General features: G+C 35.6%; 1 protein-coding gene across 1 annotated transcript; it reads left to right on the forward strand.

The window, feature by feature from the left end:
* The first annotated feature begins 3,991 nt into the window (after positions 1–3,991).
* Positions 3,992–6,814, forward strand: LOC148016409 (uncharacterized). Its single transcript, XM_087664524.1, has 2 exons — positions 3,992–5,034; positions 6,453–6,814. The coding sequence occupies exons 1-2, from the start codon at positions 4,126–4,128 to the stop codon at positions 6,537–6,539; spliced, it is 996 nt and encodes a 331-aa protein (XP_087520650.1). The 5' UTR covers positions 3,992–4,125; the 3' UTR covers positions 6,540–6,814.
* The last annotated feature ends 20,541 nt before the right edge of the window (positions 6,815–27,355 follow it).

The raw sequence follows: 27,355 nt of genomic DNA on the forward strand, positions 1-27,355 counted from the left end.
GATTAACTAATGCACCTGCTACTTTCATTAGAATGATGAACCGTATCTTTCTGAAATATCAGTATTGTGTGATTGTTTTCTTTGATGATATTTTGGTGTTCAGTCAAAGTGAAAAAGAGCATTATGAGCATTTATCATTAGTTTTTCAATTACTGAAAGAAAATCAATTGTTTGCAAATCCTGAAAAGAGTAAAATAGAATATTTGGGTCATATTGTATCAAAAGAAGGAATTAAAGTTGATCCTAAGAAAATTGATGCAATATTGCATTGGCCTGTTCCTAAAAATGTACATGAATTACGCTCATTCCTTGGTCTTGCTAGTTTCTATAGGAAGTTTGTACATAATTTTTCATTACTTGCTTTACCATTAACCAAACTTCTTAAGAAAGAAATTGCTTATCAATGGACTGAAACTCAGCAGAAATCCTTTGACTTACTGAAACGTGCATTAACCAATGCCCCTGTTCTACAATTGCCTGACTTTAATAGACCATTCTTTCTAGTTGTGACCGATGCTAGCGGATCAGGAATAGGAGCCGTACTAATGCAAGACAATCATCCAATAGCATATTCTAGTTCTAAGCTGAAACCCTCTGAGCTCAAATATTCCACTTATGACAAAGAACTATTAGCAGTTATACACGCATTAAGACAGTGGAAGCATTATTTAATGGGTTCAAAATTCATGATAAAGACTGACCAGCAAAGCATTAGACATTTACTTAGCCAACCCCAAATTTCTGACCGTCATATCAAATGGGCTTCCTTCATTCAAAGTTTTCATCCTATCATTCAATACCAACCTGGAAAAGAAAATGTAGTTGCTGATGCATTGAGTAGAAGGCCTGCAATTCATAATATTTCTATCATATCTTTTGATTCTTTGATTGCTATGAAAGATACATATCACCAGGATATTACTTTTCATTCTGATTGGCAAAAATTAGTTCAAAATAATTTCATTCCTGTTGATTCATTGTCATATAATGATGGATTTATGTTTTATGAAAAGAGACTGTGTGTTACTATTCCATTCCGATCTTTTATTCTGAATGAAATTCATTGTCCCCCATATCAAGGTCATAGAGGTATCATATCTACATTACGCATGTTAACTGAAGATTTTTATTGGTCGCATATGGATGCAGATGTATCTAATTTCGTTTCTGAATGTTTGATTTGTCAAAGAATAAAGAGACATCATGGTAAACAGTATGGATTATTAATGCCTTTGTCTATTCCATCTAAACCTTGGGAACATATTTCTATGGATTTCATTACTGGTTTGCCAAATACTAAATCTAGCCATGACATGATTTGGACAATTGTAGATAGATTTAGTAAGCAAGCATATTTCATTGCATGTAAGAAAACTTTATTTTTGAAAACTGTTTTTACTAACCATGGATTGCGAAAAGTGATTATTTCAGATCGTGATTCTAGATTTTGTAATAATTTTTGGATCACACTGTTTGCAAATCTAGGCACAAAGATTGATTTCTCATCTACATTTCATCCAGAAACAAATGGACAAACAGAAGCCACAAATAGCACTATTTTAGATCTTTTACGTGCATACACTATCTCTAAACCTCAAACATGGGATACTCATTTGCATTTATTACAGTTTGCATATAACAATACACCGCACACATCTACAAAGAAAGCACCTTTTGAAGTCATTTATGGATATAGATTATCTACACATGTTGCATCTTTGTCTAATAGAATTCAAAGTGCTGATGATATTGCTACTATGCATAACAATATTTTTGATGAGGTTAAGGATATGATTGCTAAAGCCCAACAATCATATACCAAACAAGGCAACAAGAAAAGACAAGCTATGAATTTCAAAGTTGATAATTATGTTTGGCTTAGAATAGAAAAGCGTAGACTGCAAAGTGTAGATAGACATCCAGTTGTCAAATTAGCTCCTAGATTCTATGGACCATTTAGAATCATTCATAAGATTAATGATAATGCATTCAAATTAGAATTGCCATCTCATTCGAAAATTCATAATACATTTCACATTAGTTTATTGAGACCATTTAGAGGCCAATTACCTATCCACCCTGTTTATGAAAACCCACCTTTACTAGAAGAAGAGACTGAAATACTTGAACCTGAAGCCATCATAGACACTGACTACATGACCACTAGAACTGGCCGAATGTATTCTAGATATCTAGTAAAATTTAAGAACCATCTTGTAGAGGAAGCACAATGGATGCACGCTAGAGACTTAAATGCTTTCCCCACTCTGTTAGCTCCACATTGAGCTAATAGCAATTGAGGTCAATTGCTATCCCACCCCGGGGGTATGATGCCAGGAGGCATATTTCACGGTGGATTCCATGCCACGGTGGATTCCGTGAGGTTTTACGGTGGATTCCGTAAACTTAGATGACCGGGGCTCATACACAAAGAGGATTCTTTGTGCGAGAAGTTGATGGGGACGCCTGTCCTTTTCAGGCGTTTCATTAATTTAGTGTGTATATGGGTGATTCCATAGCGGGTGATTCCGCAAAATGCATATTAAATTAATAAACGTTTATGAGTTTAGAGTGCGCACTCGTAATAAATTAAGGTTAGGATTTATTTCTAACCAGTTGATTTATTTATGTAGCTGAAGACTGCTAGGTATTCACTTTTGTCGGTTTAATTGTATTATTTTACTAACGATTGTGAATGCTTCAGTTGATGTGTAGAGATAGCAGCAGTGGTGGCGGAGGAAAGCATTGGAGTCTAGCGAGTATTCGACCTTTGGACTATATTTTGATAGGCGCCACGCCTATATTTTGTTATGTTTATTGAGACATTGATTATTGATTATTATTTTGTATGCGCTTATGCGCCCGGATATGTTATTTCTATTTGGACATTGAGATTGGGCGTGCCAAACTCTATGGGCACCGTCCATTAGCTTTATTTTCCTATTTTTGTAGAAAGCAAACTCAAAAGCTAAAAGCTTGTCATATTTTTGTAATTGGGCTATTATTGAGCATGAAGATTGGAAATATACATTAAATACATGCTTTGTGAAGCGCTCACACAAGGCATGGGGGAGATTGAACCCAATTTGTCTCTTGCCTCTTGTCATGCATGTTTTTACATTGTTTTTTGTGCAAAAAGGTAGAGTTCATTGTTCTTGGGGACCTTCCGGGATTCACCACGTGAGCATTCTGCGACCGATCTGCGCACCAGAGGTCTAGCACACTTTTCATTTTATCTTGTTGTAAATTTGGTACATTAGGATTTTGACTAGTACAATCAACAGTTTGAGTGCATTGAGTAAACTTATATGCACCATGGCAAGCGCAAGGAATTCTTTTCAAACAATATTTCTATACAAAGAACGAGGCAATTATAGTAAGATCTTTTATCTAGTGGCCATTCTTTCCAACTTGGTTGTATCCCCTTCTTGGTTCTTTTTGTTAGTAAAGACCACTTTTTAATCTAACATTGATAATAAGTGTTCACTTCTACTTGCTCACAAAATAAATACAAGGTTGTATCCCAATCATCAATTATGATTATACATACTCGATGCAAGTTTTTTCCAAGCGTGATAGAAGGTTTCCTTAAATGGCAATTTGGTTTAACAATTTACACCGGAGTGTATAGTGTGACGTTCGGGATTCGAAAGCCTATACGATACATGGTATATTGCTGAGGGTTAGCAGTAATGACTTGCTATCTAGTTTTTAACCATTCCTTATTTGTGTTTATGTCTCGTACTAGTAGTACAATTAGTAAACTGTAATATTGCAAAGAAAAGATGCTGCCCCAACGATGTAGATACGTTGCTAACAAAAACAAAATAGAGGTTAATTTATAGATTAACTAGGTCTTAATGAAGTTCAAACTACAGCTCAACTGGAAGGGAAGGGGGAAAGATGCCAGATATAAAAATGAAAGCAGTTGCTCCATGAGAGTCGACAGGGAGAGCTTAGAGCTGTTTGCCATTTGCTGAACCCTCTCTCCCTCTCCCTCTCCCTCTCCCTCTCCCTCTCTCTCTCTCTCTCTCTCTCTCTCTCTCTCTCTCTGTGTCCGCTGTGTGCAGCCTCGAAACGTCGTTGCAGCGTACTGAGTGCTCTCGAGAGATTGTGATCAGCAGCATGGAGTACAGTCCTCAGCAGCAGCCAGTCCCTAATTGCACCACCGCCACGACCATCACTAGTGATCCTGCTGCCGCGCGTCTCATGCTTCACAGTTTCTTCTCTCATCATGACTCTCCCTTCATGGAGGACCTGACGGTTGAATACCTTGTCAGCCAGTCCAATATAGCTGACGATGAATATCTTCTTGATCTTGCCGAGCAGTTACCCTTGCCCCTTGATCATGATCACCATAGCTCATGCATCGATGCTGTTCCTGCTCATGTTCAAGCGGTGGTGGCCGCGCCTTGCGTGTCGTCTTCTTCCTCTTCTGCTTCTTGTGAGGAGAGTCGGCCTTCGAGCTCGATGTTTAGCCCGGCAGACGCTTTTTGCTTAAGTAGCAGCATCTCGAATGATACCGTCGCCGCACTGCGGCCTACTATCGGCGCCCCAGCTTCTTGTAACGATAGCAAGATGCGGCGCCAGCCTCTGATCTCAGAGGCCGCGGCGCCGATACTGCACTGGCCTAAGTCGAAGAGCCTGCAGATCTCCTTTAGCCGAGGTCTCATAGGGCACAGTACGAGTCCTGGCAGTAGCTTATATGACAGCGATGAAGATCTGGCTGAATATGACATTGTTATGGAGAATCATTTGGTGGGTAAATATGCCGACTCTGCTTCCTGCGCAACATCCACCTCCGAGTTTATCAATATCACCAAGGGCGGTAATAAGTATTGGCCGTCGACATCTGTATCTGACTGTAACGAGCTTATAAATGGCCGTCAAAGAGGGCGCATCCGTGGTAAGTGTAACACCGCCATTGCTATCTCATCGGCCCGTCATTGCCTTGCCGAGCGCCGGCGCCGAGAGAAGCTTAACCGGAAGTTCGAGGAGCTCCGCTCGTTTGTATGCCCTTCTCTCTCGATCAAGGTATGTTACCATGTCGTCCAGACGCTCATTCTCTTATAGCTTTCCCCATAAAAATTTGTTTGATGTGAAAATATGAGTAGTGCAACATCTCTATAGAGATGAGTTTAGCATTGCAAGCTTCTTCCCCCCTAGTTTGAAGGACTTGAAGGAACAAGTCCTTCCCAAAACATGAAAACTGGATGACATATCATTCTTCATATGGACTATAATAAGCTACAGACTTCAAGATTCCACACATGGTTGCCCAGCAAGTGTTGTTGCTATGTAGGTAGACAACCCCAAAAAGGAGAGCTTTGAGGATAGCCCATATTTCACCATTTATGTTGCCATATCTCCCAACAAAGCTTCCTTCCAAGTTAGGTTGTGGTGTAGTCCCATGATTTGCATGGACCTCTTGAGGTAGTCCTAGAGCTCTCTACCTTCTTGACACTACCACATTAGGTTTTTAACAATCTCTTCATGCCCCCTCCCAGCAATCTCACCTTTTCCCATGAAATTGACTAGCTAGCTTAGAGTTTATTCCATCAACCACCTTTACTTTAGTTGAGTAAATTTTTACATTTAGTTGGTCCTAAGCCTTAATAGGTTGCAATGGATAATATATTCCTTAACAATTACTTTGGAAAAGTAAGATTGCTCAAATATTGCTTTGTGCTCTTACTTATGAGATAAGGTGAGATTTGAATTTCTTTACATATGCAAAATCTTGATTTCACAAAAATTCCACTCTTCCAGATTCAAGTATAAAAATTGCAGCATGTAGTGGACTTCCATGAAGTGTGAATGAATCCCCAAAAAGTCACATGAATAGTTTCATCTATAATAAAGTACTTACAAAATCCCATTTGTTTTGTCCAAAAATAGACAAACAAAGCTGCTATTATTGGGAGTGCACTCGATCTCCTCCGAAGGCAAGAGACTGAATTAGAAGAGGCCAAACAAAAGAAGGTCAATGACAAAGGAATTCACAGGAGTTTTGGTTGTGATGTCATCGATAGCTTTAACAAGGATAACTTAAAACCCAAAAAGGCATCAACTGTCTTCTTTGAGCTACAATCACTGTTGGAACATACCCAAATGCAACTTAAAGGGGCGAGTGAAGTCCAAGGTCCAATTGTGGAGGTGGAAAAGAACCAAACAACAAAGGATTATGTTATCATTATAATGAGTGAAGCTGATAAATCAAATCTACAAATGAAAATCATAAATGCTTTGCAAGATTTACATCTTCAAGTTCTTTCTACTATCTCACACCATTGTATTACTAGTACAATGTCTCATACAAACATGACATTCATATTAAAGGTTGTATACTACAAGGATTATGCATAGCTTTAATCCATTTTTGTCATATACTAATATACTAGTATTGTATCAAAATGTTTGACAATCCTTATTTTTCTGTCTTTGTGATGCAGATAGAAGTATCAGAAGTCTTGGAAGAGACAAATCGCAATGAAACTATAAAATCTTTGGTCACAAGGATTCTTAAAACAATTGACTGAAATTAGGCTCAGGCCAGAGGCCAGGCTCAGGCCCACCAATACGTATGATAGATACATATACTTTCAAAATCAAGATATTATGGACTATTCCATAATTGAAATAATAGAGGAAGAATAATGACTTTGCTAGTCTCTCGATTGAATTAGGATTCCATGCTCCAAAAAGGTGGATTTCCATTATTACAATCCTGAGCATCCAAGAAGAAAAAGGATTCTTGTAATCATGTAATTGTTGTGAGTTGAAGAAACTCCTTTATGTTTGATAGATATAAAATTATGACACAATTTAAATCGAGAAGTCTTTTGTAATCTTACTCGATTTGATGTAGTACAAAATTAATCTATGTTGATTAATTTGGTGATAGAATCTATCTAAATCAAGTTTTAAGGTCAAGATCTTTACCCCTATATTACACCGCATTGTTCTTGCAATATTTTTACTTGAACTTGGAAGACTTACTACTCTAAAGGGGAGAAATAGTATGGATTGGAAAATGATGATTTTTTTGTTCGTTTTATAACCCATTGCATTTTAGATGCAAGAAGGATAAAACATAGAGGACATAGATAGATTTGCAATCAAATTGGTTAGCTTTCATACAAAATATCCCAATTTGAGAGCATTGCCTAAGTCATAGTATTTATGGTATGAAAAGCTTCAACGAAGTAAAAACTATCTTACAAATTCTTTTTTTTGAATACCTTAAGACAACCCTTATTAGTAGTACTTGTATAGAAAGAAATTGTATTTCTATGTTTTTGTAGCATAGCTTCACTAGTCATTTAGTGACCAATTTTGAGAAAGAGTATGCCATGCATCATGGGATTATGTGGCTTGTGGATAAGTTGCATTCCTTGGGAGGAGAGGTAGTTTGTTATTATACTAGTAGCAAGCTTGTAATTTATGTTTTATTCTAAAGTTCTTATTATCTATGTTTATTTCTTCTTGTAACCTTGAACCAATGAGGGATTATGCAAGGATAAGACCTCTAATCAAGGATTACTTCTAGCATTTGGAGTTATGACTTTATCAAGACATATTACCTTTATGTATTTTGTAATGTCCTCTTATAATATATATTGAGGTGTTAATCATATTTCTTCATGCTTTGGGTTTCATACAAGTTTCAATAATCCATGAGCTGACATGATAATAGACATGGAAAATAGGGATTTAGTCCTCATGGGACTACACCCATGCAATCTTTGTTAAAAAATGTATATTTGTACAAGCATCATTAAAATTTTTTCCAATTTTTTATACATACATTTGATATATGTTTTGGTATATTTTTCTCTAGTCTTTAGAACAAAGCATCAAAAAAATATTTCAAATTACCACTGATAAGTGTTCATATTTTGTAATGCATATTCCAATGCATGTTGTGACTTCTATTTTGACAATTGTATCGGTGTAGTGAGACCATAGTTTAAAATGGTAGTTACTCTAATAGGATGGTTGACATTTGTAGAGCATTTGCATCAAGTTTTTACTTATATTTACATTAGAGAAATCTTTGATAAATGCCCCATCTATTATATTCTTGCCATTGAAACCTAAGCACCATATTCCCCATAACTAATCTTGATATAAATTGAGTGTTAGAGAAATAGATAGAACATTGAAGTGATATATAGATTGCACTTGAATGTAAATATCCAAAGAATAAAACTTACAAAGTCTATATTCATGATGTAGAATTGCAACATTCTAGGGAATGATGAGATTACAAAAAATAAAACATAAAACTTACAAGTATGATATATGAGATTATTTACAGTTGTTCATGATCAATTGATATGTTTGTTTCATGATTGTGTACAACATATAGAGAGGGGTGTTAGGGATGTTCAACTTAAAAGGTGTGGTAGTCTTAGAGCAAGGGCATAGATGAAATCTATCTTAGAGTAGCAGGGATGACCCCCAAATAAGCACTATTGTGATCAAGTTGAGTGGAGGCACATATGCTATTAGGAGTCTAATCGATGGTCTAGTTAGTGATAATAGAAAGAAATGTCAGATGGGTGTTGTATAGGCAAAAAATTCTAGAATGAAGACTGAATAGCACCAAGACTGGTGTAGTCATAGTCGTATGGGTTTGATGTTGGTCCCCCTAGCTTAGTTGAAGATGCATGAGAAGTAGTGGTAGAACATTGATATGATGGGCCAATAGATCTGAGAGTGAATGGTCGTAAAGAGACCTTTGTGAGGTCATGGGGGAGGGAGTGCTAAGCTAAGTATCAACAAAATGATGAGGTAACATCATCACTTCCACCAAGGTTACAAAGCAATGACAACTATGATAAGTTGAGAAGTAGTGATGACAAGTGTGTGGATTGTGTAAACTTCTATGATCTAACTTCTTAGACTCTCCATACAAAGTTGACTACACAATGACTTTGTGCCATCGCAAGCAATATCTAAGTGGAGGCAAGGTCCATAAAACACATGAAATGGAGTGTCTGCTCATTTGTTTGGCATTATGCCATGCCAAAATATGTACTAGCTACCAATGTGAAGCAAAAAAATCATTGTGTAGTATTATTACTTACTTCCTCGCTTCCCCTCTTCATCGCTCCCTCTTTCGCTCTCTCATTCCCCCTTTCTCCTATTGGGAAACCCTCTTCTCTCATTGATTTGACTACTAAGACATGCCATTACAACCAATTGAGGTTCTTATAATTTCTCACATAATCTGTCATTATATTCCAAATATAGAGATTGTCTCAAGTGCATAGCTTGCTTGATTTTTTATCATATACAGGGGTTTAGGCCTACAAGGATTATCCTCGGCCACTTCATCTTGAAACAAATAATTAAAAATGTCTAGATCTATATGCATATCTCCTCTTAGAGAAAGCTCCAATTACTTGTCCTCATTGATATGTTGATGCTCCTTTATGAAAGCGTGTGCTTTCTCATCATCATACACTTGCATAGTGAGCAACATCCTACTCAAGTGCATTCAAAGCTTCCACATCTTCATCCGTGTTAGAGTTTGATTCAACTGTATGAGTGGAATCATTACTAGCTTCCATTAGGTTGAACTCTTCTTCATACAAACTACGAGATCATAGAGCAGCTTGCACCACATAGTACCACTGATCATCCAATGGATTAGGATAAGAATAGAGTGCATGCAAAATAGTTCCTACTTTAAAGTTGTGTAGAGTGAGCATTGCTCAAAAAAGTGCAAAATTTTGAGGTCCACAAACCTACTCGCAATAGTTAAGAATCACAAAAGTATTGCGTAGGTCCATGTAGACTTTTGTGGAGTCCATCTCTATGAATCTTGAAGGTCCCCTTCCAATAGTTGCACATGGGTCCTCCATCACCTCTTTGTATCATTGGACATCCAAGATAAACATGTTGAAAATGCAATACTCAACACCCTAAATCTCTTACATCTTCCCAAAGTACTCCATTTCAACTACTATCACAATGTCTGTATCCATGGCCATGTAGAGCATGTAGAAAGCTCCCTTATTCAAACTTTTCCATTACACCATTATCAAAGTTGTGCCATCTTTGGTTGATGCACTCCACTTGAAAGTATTGCCCATAAGACCACAAGGAAAATATGCATTCTACTGAAAAAGAAAAGCCACAATGGATCTTGGGAAAATTCCTAATTATCATGCAAACATACGGATTAAAGCAAGATATCCCAATACTTTCTTACCCTAAGTATGAAGCCCCTAGATAACTCCCATTTCTCCATGCTTATGTTGACTACCTTTTCCATAGATCTTCTTATTAGCTCTTCATACAAACACCTATATTATATATGCCTTGACGGCTTATCTTGCCATCTTCTATTGCTCCTTTACAACCTCATATAAATTTAGCCACTTCTCCATGACTACATCATGCATCATACCAAACTTGAAAATTTTCTTAGACAGGGAGTTATCCATCCTTTTTTTCTACCCTAGCTTGGGCTACCTATCCAACAATCACAATATCCACTTGTAAATGCCATAGGGACCTAGGGTTTTCATGTCACCATGTCGATCCCCTAAATATTATGTAATATAAACTAGTGATTCTTGGATCAATCACCCTTTCTCCGTGGAGCCCACATGCCTTCTCTTTTATCACACAAATCCTAGGCATTTAAGGAAAAACATCAACCAATAAATTCTATTGTTCATGAATATTTCAATTATAATCATTGATTTAGTATCTATAAATGTTTGTGCATAAAATGGATAGAGTCATAAGTCACATCAAGATGAGTTTGACTTCTCCCATGAGTAGATGTAATTGGAAGGCGTCAAATGTTCCATAAAATTCGATGTGCTAGAAGGTGATGCAACATTATCATCTAATAGCTATCTTGTACTGGGTGCATAGGCAATGTATTCTTTGATTAATTCGTCTTTCATTTGTAAAATGATGTCTAGCTTTATCTTAATTTGCTGAAGATATTAGCATATAGAAGTCAAAGCATGAAATCATTGGTGTAAATTATGCCTATTAGCCCAAAGCCTTTAATTTTATGATATGGTTAAACTTAAGTTCACTACACCTTTTAAGTTTATGTGGCATAGGAATATGTAGATGCATATGGGTAGCTTGAAGAAGCCCTGATGTTTATTTTGCATGTCTTTATTTGCAAATTTATTATAAGAACAAATGAGGATTTTTCCTACACATACCTATTCTAGCCTAGCTTTTATATACATAGCCTAGCATCTTGTGAATATAAGAAAAATTTATCTCATATAATGATTTACTTTTCCAAAACATTAAGTAGGTGAACCTGCACATTGGGCTATCAAAACAAAGTTTCACATGCAAGCTATCTATCCTCCATAACGTTGCTCTCACTATCCTTATCCTAGTCCTTATTCCTCTCCTAATCATAATAACTTTTGAAAGGGATTTTCTAATTCTAATTAAGAACTTATTGCATTAGGACTACACTATTCTAATTTAGTATATTAGTCTAATTTAGTCTACCATTAGTATAATTGGTTAGGGCTACATTATTATAATTAATTCCTAATGCATTAGGACACCAAACTAGAGTACTACTTCAGTCAAGAATTTAGTCAATCATCATAGGCTACAATTTTGGGCTTCAATGAATCATTAATCATCTTGGAAATTCAATAAATTTTCATAACCATGCAATAAGGGATTGATTCTCACTCACATTTGGAAAGACTTGTTGAGGATCCTTATGGTGATTCTTTAGTTATGTTACATAGTGTTTCAAGAAATATCAAAAGATAGAAATCACGATCATGAGGAAAGGATCCAAATGATGGGGGGAATACGCCAAATGATGTGGATGTCTTTGTTGCATGTGACTAAGATTCTCCAACAATGGTTAGACTATATGTTTTTCTTACTTTTCTTAGGACTTAAGGTTGTTGAACTTCATGAATACAGGTAGAGAGTATAGCTACAATGGCAAACCTATGGTGGTTGTGGAAATGAGCTTTTTAAATCTTCCATTTGGTGGTACACTTTATGGATCCACATTACATTCATAGTTTAAAAAAAATGGAGGACCATGTTTGTTATGATATATATATGACTACACCTCATTATGTCATTATGGATGGATATTGGTTATGTTCTCTTGGCGTGCAAATCAGATATTGGATGCGTACAGAGTGAGCATTGGGAGGTCCCCAAGAACAAAAGAATGCTACTTAAGCTCAAAAAACAAAAAGATAGATTTGCACGACATGAAGAAAAGAGACAAATTGGGTACAATCTCCCCCCACGCCTTGTATGAGCACTTCACAAGGCATGTATTTATAAATTTATTCATTCTCAAAGCTAAAAAATAGCCCAATTTTACAATTAGCATGCTTTGGATTTTGTGTTTGCTTTTGTCCAAATAAAGAATAAAGTGGTTGGGCAGCCGAAAAGTCGGGTTGTGCCCAAATACAATGTCCAATAATAAAATATTTAAACCGTGCGCCCATGCGCATACAAAATAATAAATATTTTTCAAGCGCTTCAATAAATAAGTGCGCCTAAATAAATATTAGTGCCATGCCTTTAATGATAAGATGCGCGCTCATAAAAAATGATAATTTCTTTTAAGTAATTTGAATACATGTTATCGCCTAGTGCTTCCCAACACCACCACCGCCTGTCCTACATATCAATTGAAGCATTCACAATTGTTAGAAAATAATAAATTTAAATCGATAAAACTGAATACCTAGCAATCTTCAGCCACTACAAAATAAATAAATAGGTTGGAACTCTATCCTAGCCTTAATTTAATACGAGTGCACTCTAAACTCATAAACGTCCATTAATTTAAATATGTATTTTGTGGAATCACCCGCCATGGAATTACTCACGTGTAAAATAAATTAACATGACACCCGAAAAGGACAGGCGTCCCTGTCAAATTCTCGCACAAGGAATCCACCTTGTGTACGAGCGCCAACAAATAAATATAGTTTTACGGAATCCACTGCAAAACCTCACGGAATCCATCGTGGAATATACCTCCTAGCATCATACCCCCAGGGTGGAGTGAGGAATGAGGGGTAAGCACTTAGGTCACGAGCATGCATCCATTGGGCCTCTTCAACATGATGATTTTTAAACTTAACCAAATATCTAGAGTATCTATGGCTAGTTCTAGTAGTCATAAAGTCAGTTTCTAGAATAGTTTTAGGTTCAAGGATTTCAGTTTCTTCTTCTAACAAAGGAGGGTTTTCATAGAGAGGATGAATAAGTAACTGGCATCTAAAAGGTCCTAACAAACTGATATGAAAAGTATTGTGGATTTTCCAATGTTGGGGTAGTTCTATTTTAAATGCATTGTCATTGATTTTGTGAATGATCTTGAAAGGTCCATAAAATCTAGGGGCTAACTTAACAACATGATGTCTCCCAACACTTTGCAATCTTCTCTTTTCAATGCATAACCAAACATAATCATCAACTTTGAAACTCATAGCTTTTATTTTCTTGCTAGCTTGTTTAGTGTATGATTGCTGGGCTTTCGCAATCATGTCTTTGACTTCAAAAAAAATAGTAGCATATATATTAGCAATATCATAAGAAGCTTTAACTTTGTTTAACAATGATGTAACAGGTGTAGGCATTCTATATCCATAAATGATTTCGAAAGGTGCTTTTTGTGTAGTTGTATGTGGTGTATTATTGTATGTAAATTGAAATAAATGCAAGTGTGTATCCCATGTTTGTGGTTTTGAAATTGTGTATGCACGCAAAAGATCTAATATTGTACTGTTAGTAGCTTCTATTTGCCCACCATTAGTTTTAGGATGAAATGTAGATGAGAAATCAATCTTTATACCTAAATTAGCAAACAAAGTGGTCCAAAAATTATTGCAAAATCTAGAATTAGGATCAGAAATAATAACTTTTGGTAAACCATGGTTAGTGAAAATAGTCTTAAAAAATAATTGTGCAGCTTGAGATGCAATTAATGTTTTCTTGCATGGAATGAAATATGCTTGTTTGCTGAATCAATCTACAATAGTCCAAATCATATCATGATTAACTTGTGTGTTAGGCAAACCAGTTATGAAATCCATAAAAATATGTTCCCATGGTTGTTCAGGAATTGGCAAAGGCATTAATAAACCATATTGCTTACCATGGTATTGCTTAACTCTTTGACAAATTAAATACTCAGATACAAAGTTGAAAACATCAGATTCCATCTGTGGCAAGTAAAAATCTTCAACCAATGTATGTAAAGTAGAAATAATACCTCTATGGCCTTGATATGGGGGACAATGAATTTCATGCAACACAAATGATCTAAATGGAATAGTTACACACAACCTTTTCTCATAAAAGATAAATACATTAGAATAAGACAATGAATCTATTGGAATCTAGTTATTAGCAACTAATTCATTCCAATCAACTTGAAAATTGGGGTCTTGGTCATAGGTATCTTTCAAAGGGATAAGGGAATCAAAAGATATAACAAAGATATTATGGATACTTGGTCTTCTACTTAAGGCATCAGCAACAATATTCTCTTTCCTGGGTTGATATTAGATAAGTGGATGAAAACTTTGAATAAAAGCAGTCCACTTAATATGATGCTCAGAGATTTGTGGCTGACTAAGGAGATGTTTGATACTTTGTTGGTCAGTTTTGATCATGAATTTAGATCCCATTAAATAGTGTTTCCATTGATGTAAAGCTTGTACTACAGATAGCAATTCCTTATCATAGGTAGAATATTTTAGCCTCGAAGGTTTAAGTTTGTAGCTAAAATAAGCTATGGGATATGAATCTTGCATAAGGATAGCTCCTATTCCAGATCCGCTAGCATCACTAACTACTAGGAAGAATGGTCGATTAAAGTCAGGTAGTTGAAAAACAAGTGCATGTATTAAAGCATGTTTCGGTAAATCAAAAGACTTTTGATAATTATTAGACCAATGATATACAATACTTTTCTTTAACAATTTTGTCAAAGTCAATGCAAGCAATGAAAAATTTCTCACAAATTTTTTGTAAAAGCTAGCAAGATCTAAGAAAGAATGTAACTCATGCACATTTTTATGTATCGACCAATTCAAAATTGCTTCTATCTTTTTAGGATCAACTTTAATACCATCAGATGAAACAATATGCCCTAAGTATTCAATGTGGGTTTGAAAAATTTCACTCTTTTTAGGGTTAGTATATAATTGATTATCTTTCAATAATTTGAAAAGCAAAGATAAATGTTCATAATGCTTATTCTCATTCTTACTGAAAACCAATATGTCATCAAAGAAAACAATTATACAATGCTGATACTTCAAAAATATGTGATAGTTAAACCAAAAGGCATAACAAGGAATTCATAATGACCAAATTGAGTTCAAAATGCAATTTTGAAAATATCAAGTGTATCCAATCGTAGTTGATGATATCGAGATTTGAGATCTATCTTGCTAAATATTGTGGTCCCTTGTAGTTGATGATATCGAGATTTGAGATCTATCTTGCTAAATATTGTGGCCCCTTGTAGTTTATCCATGAGGTCGTCTACCCTAGGGATTGGATATCTATTCTTAACAGTAATCTTGTTTAGAGCATGATAGTAAATGCACATCCTATAGGTATTATTTTTCTTCTTAACTAATAGGACATATGCACCAAAGGGAGAATTACTGGTCCTAGTAAGTCCTCGGGTTAACAATTCTTCAACTTGTGCTTGGATTTCTTTATGTTCAATTTGATTGTGTCTATAAGGTGCTTTACATGGTGGTTGTGAACTAGGAATTAAGTCTATTTTATGATCTTTAGGATGTGTAGATGGTAAACCAGGTGATAAATCAGGAACAAAACAATCTTTAAATTGTGAAAGAAATTGTGCATGCCTAGGATGCATTTGATTTTTCATAGCTTCAATTTCATTCACCCATACTAACTATGATTTGCTACCTTTTCTTAATGCATGTTTAGCCTATGTGTGACTAAGCAATGGAAAATTATCTAAAGTGTGCATAGCATGTAATGTGATTTGTTTTTTGTTAGAATTAATTTTCATGGAATGTGTGGAATAATCTATATCAGGATTGTATTTATGATATTAAGGCATTCCTTAATTAATGTCACTAGATTGCAAAGGCACAACCAAGAAATTTGTGCGTTCAACATAATCACCAATTTTAATTTCTAAATCATGAACTTATTGTGTGCCATTGTATCTACTACCTAAGAATGCAGCTTTTATGCGATAATGAGTTGGAACAATACGTAAATTCAATTCTTTGACCAATTTTGTATAAATAAAATCATGTGTACTCACATCAGCATGCAAAACAATCTTTTCGTGACCATGCACAAGACGTTTCATCGTTAATAATGAATGAGAATTTGGCATACCTAGTAAAATATATGAAGTAGTATCGATATCGTCATCATCTTTTGTAAAATCTGGTATTTCTTCATGGTCTTCATCTTCAATCGCTCCCAAGTAGTTGATGTGAACAGTTCACTTTTTGGATTGACAATTCACTGCTAGGTGTCCAAGTTGGTGGCACTTGTAACAAATTATAGGCTTGTCTTTGGAAACATTATTGGTAATGGCTGGAAGTTTAGGTATATTGGGAGTTGGTTGGAAAAATGGCTTAGGATTTGGATTTATGTTAGATGGTAAAGCAGGGGGTCATGTCCAGGATTTATGGAAAGAAGATGAAACAAAGTGATTTTGATTGAATATTTGAAAGTTAGAGTTGATTTGTTTTGTACCGAAGTTACTATTAGTTGGAAATTATTGTGGTCACTTCTCTCGTCCACGAATTTTGTCTTCATAATCATGGGCCAAAGAAATCGCATCCTCCAGAGTCATTGGCTTGAACATGTTTACCTCCGCATATAAGTGATCAAGTAGACCAGACACAAACTTGCACTTGTGGATCGCTTCAAGTACATCTTCAAGCATTTGAAGTTGCAATAAGGTGTTCCAGAAACGCTCAGTGTATTGCATACTAGTCTTATGATCTCTTTGTTGCAAAAGATCCCACTATTTGATTACTTTTTCATGGAATTGAGATGGAAGAAAATTCTGCAAAAATTTCTTTTGAAAAGCCTCCCAAGTAATAGGACAATCAATACTCTTGCGGGCAATAGTCCACCATAACGATGCTCTATCCACTAAATGGTTAGTGACACATTTCAATTTGTCTTTTTCAGCATACTGTTCCTTATTGAAATAATCATCAAACTGACTGATAAAAGTGAGAACAAATTTTTCATCATGTAGTCCATTAAAAGTATGGAATTTAAAATTTATTTTACTTATTTTGGCTTCTTTTCTGATAGATTGTGCTTCGAGTGTCACATCGATCGTACGTCGTATAACATCTTCGGATTGTGGTCCATCTTGATCGACAATAGATCGTTGAAGAGTAGCCAGTTGAGCTTGCAAAGCGTGCTCTTCCTTCCTCTTGAAGATGCATCATAATTAGGTCCAATTTTTGCTCCACCCTTGGTTCCGGTAAATCACCTTCGGCCATAAAATATTCCATGGTTTGATCAGACATCCTGAAAAACTTCAAACAACCTCACACACTCAAAATCTTGTTAGCGGGATGAGCAGAGCTCAAGTTTGGGTTTACAAGGCTTGCTTTTTTTATTTAAAAAATATTGGTTTTTACAATATTTATTATTTTGGGTTACGATAATTGATGAAGGTCTTCTTCCATATGGGAAATAGACTGCATATAACAATCTGCTTGCTGGAAATTGGCTTTGTTAGAGTGCAGGTACAAATAGGGGCTTATTGAAGGTTGAAAATGAGTTGAGGATTAGCTCAGTGTGAATGCCCATTATGAGAAGTTGTAGATTGAGCTTTATACCTAGGTAAGGTTTAAAAACTTTAAGCTTTATAAAAGCTTAGTAACTTTTTTCTGAAATTGATAGGACCAAAGGATGTTGACAGCAGATTCAGCACCCGAGAGTACATGTTGCCACCGTTGGCTGAAATTCCAATGGCTTAAGCTTTTTCACTTAAGCTTTTTAAGCTTATTGAACTTAAACTTAATTAAAATTGTCTTATCTGCTTCTTTGAGAAAAACAACTTGCAAAGGAGCTTGGGAAGTGGTCCTCCATCATCAAAGAGTGGTCCTTTGAGATCCAATAGCACAATAGGGGGTTGTTCACTGCTAGGAACATGCTGGTATTGATGGTTCATGGTTGTAAAATCTGTTCGTTCCAGGAGCTTTGCCTTCGCGTGAGATGGTAAGTGATTGCAAGTTCTTGATCTCAGCTTTGATTTGATACCACTAGTGTGCAAATCAGATGATGGATGTGTACGTAGCGAGTGCCGAAAGGTCCCCAAGAACAAAAGAACTCTACTTAAGCTCAAAAAATAAGAAGATAGATTTGCACGAGATGAAGAAAAGAGACAAATTGGGTACAATCTCCCTCCATGCCTTGTGTAAGTGCTTCACAAAGCTTGTATTTATAATCTTATTCATCTCAAAGCTAAAAAATAGCCCAATTTTACAATTAGCATGCTTTGGCTTTTGTGTTTTCTTTTGTTCAAATAAAGAACAAAGCGGTTGGGCAGCCCAAAAGTCAAGTTGTGCCCAAATACAATGTCCAATAATGAATTATTTAAATCGTGCGTCCATGTGCATGCAAAATAATAAATATTTGTCAAGCGCTTCAATAAATGAGAGAGAGAGAGAGAGAGAGCTCCACCATTGCACTTGTTGCTAGGGTTGCTAGTGGTGCTCTCTACTCGCTACACCCAATTTTGGTATGCATATTATCCACACACGTTGAGCCTATAACAATACATAAACTTTACAACCCATAAATACATTGAGATTTGATCCTTCCTCTACCCAGTTTTGGTATGCATATTATCCATACGCATTGAGCCTATAACAATAAATAAACTTTAGAACCCATAAATAAATTGAGAATTGATCCTTCTTCTTCTTCTTCTCTCTCTCTATCTCTGTCTCTCTCTTTAGGTCATTCAATTGTGCCAAAGGCTAATGCCTAATTGCACCATATGAGATGGGTAAAGCCAAGAAAAGCATGTGTGTGTGTGTGTGTGTGTGTGTGTGTGTGCGTGCATGTGTGCATACGTGCACATGTGTGTTTGTGTATTTGTGTGTTCAAGAAGTGTTTCCCTTGATCAAACACAATCTCCTTTGGTGGACCAAAAGGGTAAAAAATTTGCTCCATAATGAAATTTGCTATCTCCTTAGCATTGACCTTCACTATTGCTCAAGCTTTAGACCACTTTGTAAAGTAGTCCATTGCTACAATAATATATCGCTTTCGCATAGTTGATGAAGGGTATATTGGTCCCACAAAATCAATACCCCATTCTTTAAAGGGTAGCGTAACCAAAATGGGATTTAGAGGTTGCCTACGGTTTTCCCTCGCATCATGTCTTTGGCAGGGACATCACAACACACTTAACATAACAATTGTGTGGGTGAGATTGTGAGCTTTTTTTTTTGGTATGTGTGTGTGTGTGTGTGTGTGTGATGTAGAAAATCACATGCCCATGATCTCTCATTCATTTATGTAGACATAAAATTGTTATAGCCAAGAGAAAAGGTTAAGATAAACTTTTTAAAAAACTTGTCTTCATCAAAGTTGCATAACATACTAAGCTCATACTAACTTATGATGAAGATAGACCATGAAATGTTTCACAAACTTTGTTATGCATAGACTACTAATTGAAAGTTGCCAAACTACAAAAGCCTCTTCACAAATCAAATACTCTAATCTTATTATTCAATGAAGAAGATATAGATATTAGAAATTTGAAATCTTTGCTTACTTCTATTATTGATTCTACCTTGCTTAGTTTGCTCCCAAGAACCAAATGAGAGAGAGAGAGAGAGAGAGAGAGAGAGAGAGAGAGAGAGAGAGAGAGAGAGAGAGAGAGAGAGAGAGAGAGAGAGAGAGAGAGATATTATTGATATGTATATTCTCGTGTATATTGTTCCATTTTTCTAGTGCATCTTGAGAGCTAAAAAAGTAACAAATATGTGAATACTGAGTCCACTTGCACGACATTCAATAAATGCTTTACTCAAAACACTAGAGGAAGTCCACATTGTGAGATCCAAACAACTATGAGCATTTGAGTTTGCTTTCTAGCCATGATGCCAATGTGTCTTCTCATATATGCCAAAACATATAATAAAGATAGAAAAGTTACTACCACAATCTCCACACTATATGAATATGTAATTTCCTCTCTTTTGGATGCATAGTATCTAAAAAATGTAAGCTCCAATGAGCCATGTATTTCACCTTAGGTTTCTTAGCTTAATTAATCCATACAACAAGACTTCAACAAAAATGAGGACACATTACTCTCACATATTAAGCCATATTGCACTCCTAATGTGATAGTATTGCGAGACAGACATGATTTGCACATGTTTCTCCCTTACACATGCAAACATCAATATTGACTCCATGTAACATGGTGTCAAAAAGTCCATACACAATAAATGACAAATTCAAATTGCCAACTATCAACTTAAATGGGAATTTTGCTAGATGATAAACTTTAAATTGAATTTCATAACTACATAGGAGTGTGCAAGAATATGCATTTTGACTAGGAATGCTACTAGATTATAAACTTTAAATTTGAATTTCCTAACCACATAGGATTGTGAAAACATGTGTATCCATTTACATACATGTGGAAGTACCAAAGCTAAGAATGGGTTATTAAGGAAACAAATGGGTGCCAAAATGTTAGATGGACTATTGTGACTGAGAGATAAGGTGATAATAGGACCAATGTGTATTTTTGGAGGCTTAAAAAGCTATGCCTTGACAAGTTTGAGAACCTCTTTTAACAAGGGAGATGGATTAAAAACAAGTAATACTGCTTCATCATAGAAAAAAATCACATGGAATTCTAGAGGGACATACTTGGTGGATTCTACCTTCTCTACCTACCTACTACCAAATATTATATTTGTTCATTTTCTCTTCCAATATGGACTATGAAGGTCTAGGGAAAAAAGTATAGGAGACCATGTAATGTCATGCTCTACATCAATATCTATCTATTGCTATGATAATTTATATCTACTTACAACATGTTAATACTAGCATTTAGACCCAATAGAGTGGTCCTTGTTTCCTTGGAGGTTCAATCCATTTCCTTAGTCCGTTATTAAGCATGTATTGTACATCCATGGACCATCAATGAGTAGTAGACATAGTCTACCTTTTAATGACCATTAAACTAATCAAAGATACACAAGTAGAAATTTTGACTAGTCAACCTTTTAGAACTCGCATTAAGTAACTCTTAAATTTCCCAAGGATAGTGATATTGAAGTGTACTTTTTATTTACGTAAAGGAGAATGTCTAAAGAATGGTGGGGAACCACTTGCACATGTACGCATTGTAAATGAAGCTAACTAAGAATAAGGATTTCTTAATACCCACAAAAAATTTATTGTATCCTTGTTCTACTATCATATTAACTCTCTATAAAACAATGCAATAAAATAAATTCCATACCCTTAGTTTGGTTAATTAGCTTATTTTAGACTAGGGTATAAGAGGCAAGAGGGTGCCAATGTAACACATCTTTTGCACATTCATCTCTATAAACTTCTCCATTCTTGGAGTTTGAGGGTTTCATACCTCCCCACCAACATTGAGGGTGGATACTCAATGCCCACCATTGCTCTAGTTTAATGCAAAGTTTTTTATTCAATTCAACTATGGCTACTTTTTGCTATAGTTTAATGCAAAGTTGATTGGTTATGGCTAATTGATTCACATGTGGTTTCTTAATTTTCTTCTCTATTTTAATTCATGGTAGGCATTGTTCATTTCCATGGTACAAGAGCCTTGCTTTTGATCTAATGGACAAGGCTATTTTCAATCTTTGATATGGTTACTAGCACCATTATAAGGTAATTAGAGTCAAAGTTTGGTCAGAGATCTTATTATAGTTCAAACTATGACTACTCAAGGTTCTCTACAATAATTCATGACTATTTTTGAGGTTCTTGGAGAAGATCCAAAGAAGAATGGTAGTATTTTACATATTTTAGGAGCTCGTGGTCATTATGAGGCCCATTTTGGAGGTTCTTGGTCGAATTGAAGTTAATAGGGATTTAAAAAAGCTTAAGTAGGGTTACTTTTTGCTAAACCAGGGTTTCTCTCTCTTCTCTCAGCCTAATTTCAGCTTCCATGGCTAAATTCTTTCATCTACTCATATTCTCATTTCGTGATCTTCCTTCACTAATAGCATAAACTCATTTATGTCATCTACAAGAGCCAAAAGAGTACCACATTGATGAGTATTGGAGCTGTTGAGTGACGTGCATAGGCATTTGATATGAGTGCATTTTGCACCACAAATTGTAGGTAGATTTGTAGTAGCCATGTCTTGTATCTCCTCTCTAATGCATCCAATGGTGATTCTAGTATCCCTTAGTGATTACTCAATAAACTGAAGCCATTTCTTTAGCGATTGGAGGTCAATTATGGTGAATCTATCTCCTCCTTGTTGATATTTTAGGACAACAATAATTTATTGTGAATTTCTTGAAGATTTTATGGGACTTCTATTCCATTGAGCTCTAGGAAGCTTTCTCATACCTCAAGTAGCAGACATTGAATCATTCTTTTCTATTGAAGCTTCATTTTTCATATTGTAGGCTTCAAAATATTGGACTTATTTTGATTCTTTCAAAGGTATTTTAGCCAAAACCACTCAAGGATTCATCTGTGATTCTGAGCAGTCATGATTTCATGAAGATTCCACCCTAGTATCAAAGATTTCATGGATTATTCTCTCTTGAATCCTATGTGTAGTAGAGTATTATGATTTCATTTTGGAATCTTGGTCAATAAGGCTTCTAATCATGAGGATTGTCTTGTATCCTAGTCATAAAAGGTGAAAACAAGGTTAATCTATCATCCCTTAACCAAGATTGGAACAAATGGTTAGGATTTGGGAGTATTTCTTCTCTTCAAAGTCTAAAGCAGCTAATTAATTTTTACCTTTGGCTTACGAGCATGGAGGCCTTTTAAGAGTCAAAGAAATAGTTTAGCTCTCTTCAAATTTACAGAATAGAGGAAGACCGAATTATAGTTTTTCAAAGAATCATGGATAGTAAGAGGATTTTTAGTATGTAATAGAGATGATGACATGCATAGATGTGATTCCTTATACAATTAGTTTTATCCCTAAAATACTCAAGTATCCAATACAAGAAATGATCATGATTCAACATATTCATGAAGCAAGCCTAAAGATGACAAATTCTAGCATGATGAAGATCTTGATGCCATGATACCACATGGATAGTCCAATCAAAATAATCAACCACATGGAAATATTTCACTTGCTCATAATTCATTTAGTAACAAAAACAATGGACATCATTCTTTCAACAACAATCTTGGACAAAAGAAAAATGGCAATTACTCCTCTCATAGACAACAATCATTTGGTTTTCCCAATAATAGTGGATACCAATATCACTACGACAAAGAATATAAGGATAAGATTAACATACATCAACTCAAAGGAGATAATCGCTCACCAACAAAATTATAAGAATAGATCAATAAGTTGGAAATGTACTTTACTTTCTACCCACATAATGACAAAGGAAAGATATGTTATGCAACCTTGCACGTAGAGGGTTATGTACACACATACTAGAGAAACGGGTTAAAGACTTGCTAGAAATGGGGTTTATTCAACCTAATCATGCACCTTTTGATTCTCCCATATTACTTGTTAAAAAGAAAGATGGCTCTTTTAGGATGTGCATTGATTATAGAGACCTTAACAAGGGTACCATAAAGAATACATACCCAATCCCCTACATTGATGATTCGTTGAATGAATTCAAGAATGCAAAGTGCTCACCAAGATTGACTTGAGATCAAGATAGCATCAAATTAGGATGAAGGAAGCCAATGAGTACAAGACAACTTTTAGAACAAAAAGGGGTCGCACTCACTTCTTGATTATGCCATTTGGGATTTTCAATGCACATATAACAGTCCAGTCTCTCAAGAACAAGATCTTACAACCATTCTTATATGAATTGATCCTAGTATTCTTTGATGATATCCTCATATATAGCATGAATAGAGAGGATCATTTACAGCATGTCAGAGAAGTCCTCCTCACATTAAGAAGACATAAGCTTTTTGGAAAGGTAATAGAGTGTACTTTTATGGCCAATGAGGTAGAATATCTAAGTCACATAGTTGGTGAGAAAGGGATCATGGTGGCTTCAAGAAGATACAATGCATCAAGGATTGGCCCATTCGACAAAATTCTACTTCATTGTGAGGATTTCTAGGACTATCCTATTTTTATTGTAGATTCATTAAGAATTATGTCCATGTAGTAGCTCCTCTCATTGATAGATTAAAGAAAGAACCTCTCTTTTAGGATGCTACAGCCACAAAGAGTTTCAATGAGCTGAAAAAGTCTACTTATTTCAACAGCTATTTTAGTATGCTCAAACTTTTTCAAGGAGTTTATCATATTTGCTGATGCTAGTGGTTGTGGTATTAGGTCTATTTTATGCTAAGATCATGGTGTTATTACTTATGAAAGCAGGAAGCTGGATGATAAAGGCACATGCAGCAACATACATACTACTAGAGTATCCATGGTGCATCTTGCATGTTCTTGTTCCTTGCTTGTTCACCTGTTCTCTAAGAGAGGGTATTAGAAGTGGTCATATCACAAGTTCATAGTGCATTGGGCCTTAACTACGAGTACTCTCTTTATTCTTCATTTGTTAATTGGCCAACTTATTTTGTAGTAGGATAACTCCTTTATTTTTGTTTATAAAAAGAGGGAGTATAGCCATAGTCCATGATCCATTTAGATACTTGTAGATTCTTGGTGTGGTGAGAGAGAGAGCTTGGTGGAGAATGTGAGATGACACTCAACTATGGTACTCTTGTCATATTGGAGTCCTATTCTCCATCACACCTCGTGCATTGTCTCTTTCATTGATCTTGTGTCTTTTATTATTTTGTTGCATGTTTTTCTCTTCTAACAAACTTACAATGAGAGGGTCATCAAATGCAAGGGGAAAATCCTATGAAAGAGGGAGATCTAGAATCAAGTACCACTCGTGGGAACATGCAAAATGTTTTAACTACAAAGGTCATATAAAAAGCGTTACTTTAAATGAAAAGGATAGGGGATGGAAAAAGGGAAGAAAAATATGAGGTAAAGATTGAGGAAGTAAACACTATTTGTAGCAATGGCAATGATACTAATGCACTATAAAGTCTAATCTTTGAAATGTATTTCTTATTAGTACATGATGGTATGCCATAGGATTAGATTTTTAACTTGAAAGTATCCTTTCATGTTACTCCATACATAGAATAGTGTTCTTCTTATGGTATTTGTAAAAAAGTGAAACCTATTCTTTGTTCTTATCCTTCTTTACTATAATATTCTACCAAGAAAAAAGAGAGAGTATAACATATATAATATACAAGCAGTTCATAATGTGAACAAGTTAACTAGAAAGATGACTAGATAGATATTGTGTGGCTTGGGTAGATGCAGTAAACTATAAAGTAGAAGGGAAATTATATGTTGATGCAAGTACCAATAACATCAATGACAATGTGGAAATGGTCATTCAAGTATGTAAGTATCAACTCATGTTGACCATAACATTGCAACAAATGCCCTTGTTGTTGTAGCATTGTGCACACAATTGTATATGCCCAATTGTAGAAGTTAACAAGGAAAAGATCATTATTGTTGATATATGAAATTCTCTTATTTGTGTTGGGCAATACAAATTCTATCAAGCATAGCACTTTGGTAATGTTAAGGGTCATCTTCATGGATGGTAGACTCTCTACAAGAAAACGAGAAGTGTACAAGAATGGTAGCTAAGGCTTAACCTAATAGGTTGAGTTAGATAACTTGCACATAAACTTGTGGTAAAGGTTTAAAATCCATTGTACAAAATAAAGTTATTAAAATTCACAATTATAATTAACAAAACACATATACCAAAATAATATACTAAAACTTATTCAAAAATTAGAAAGAATTAATCACTGCAAGGGAATGGGCAATTAGCGATGGCTCGTTTTGACAAAAAATATTAGTGTTGCAAATAGCACTGCTATTTGCATTGATATTTATGTTTCTATTTTTAGTTTGCGGCACTAATAGTGATACAATTTTTTATGTCATTAGTGACATCGGTTTGAGAACAAAAACCATAAAAAACCTAAGCACTAATTTTTTTAAAACCATTTGTGAAAAAGAATGAAAGAGAGATTGGAAGAGCTCAAGCTTTGAGAGGAAGAGAGAGAGAAAGAGAGAAAACTCATCATCACCTCAGCTGCCACCACCATATATGAAGGAGAGAGGTGCAAAGGAGAAGAGAGAGAAGCCGTGAAAGGGAGGTGCAAAGGGTTTCATCTTTAAGCCTTTGAGGTAGGCACATTGCCTCTTCTTGCTTTGTTTTTGTGTTTTCTTCTTTTATTTCTTTATTTTTATTTGTGAAGAGATGCATTTTGAGATAGGGAGGGGGGGAGGGAGGGAGGGAGAGAAATAGAGAGAAGAAGAGAGGGGGAAGAAGGGAGGGAGAGAATAAGAGAAAGGAGAGAGAGAAAGAGGAGAAGGAAAACAAAGAGAGAGAGAGGGGGGAGGGGGAAGGGGGGAGGGAGGGAGGGAAAGAGAGAAATAGAGAGATGGAGGAAGGGAGAGAGAGGGGCAGAGGGAGAAAAAAGAGAGAGAAGAATATAAGGAAACAAAGAAAGGAAAAGAGAGAGAAAAAGAGGGGTGGGAGAGAGATAAAAATAGAGAGGGAGAGAGAGAGGGAAAAGATAGAAAAAAAGGGCGAGGAAAAGAGAGAGAGGAGAATGAAAAGAAGAGAGAGGGAGTGAGATAAAAATTAAGATATGGAGGGAAAGAGAAAAAAAGTAGAGAGAGGGATGAAGAGAGATATAAAGAGATAGAAAGAGAGAGAAAAAGAGAGATGGAGGGAAAGCTAAAAATAGAGAGGGAGAGAGAAATAGAGAAACAACGTGAGAATGAGAGAGAGGGAAAATAAAGAAAAGTAGAGAGAGAGAGAGAGATTGTTTTCCATTTCTTTGTTTTTTTAAGTTTTTTGTTTTCTCTCTTTTTTTTGAAGAGAGATATGTTGAGGGACAGGGGAGAGGGAGGGAAAGAAAGAAATAGAGAGCAAAAGGGAGGGAGAGGAAGAGAGAAAGAAGGAGATAAAGAAAAAGGGGGAGAGAGGTAGCTTCATGAAAAATAGAGATATGGAGAGAGAAAGAGAGAGAGAGGGAGGGGAAGAGAGAAACAGATAGATGGAG

This window comes from Lygodium microphyllum, chromosome 23 (genome assembly GCF_053477565.2).
Source record: "Lygodium microphyllum isolate KBCC chromosome 23, Lygodium_microphyllum_v1.1.10, whole genome shotgun sequence".
NCBI classification, from domain to species: Eukaryota; Viridiplantae; Streptophyta; class Polypodiopsida; order Schizaeales; family Lygodiaceae; genus Lygodium; species Lygodium microphyllum.

Excerpts from the sequence above, each read along its gene's own strand:
- LOC148016409 (XM_087664524.1), top strand. The coding sequence starts at position 4,126 with ATGGAGTACAGTCCTCAGCAGCAGCCAGTCCCTAATTGCACCACCGCC. Across the intron at positions 5,035-6,452 it reads GCCCTTCTCTCTCGATCAAG|ATAGAAGTATCAGAAGTCTT; the intron begins GTATGTTACCAT and ends TTTGTGATGCAG.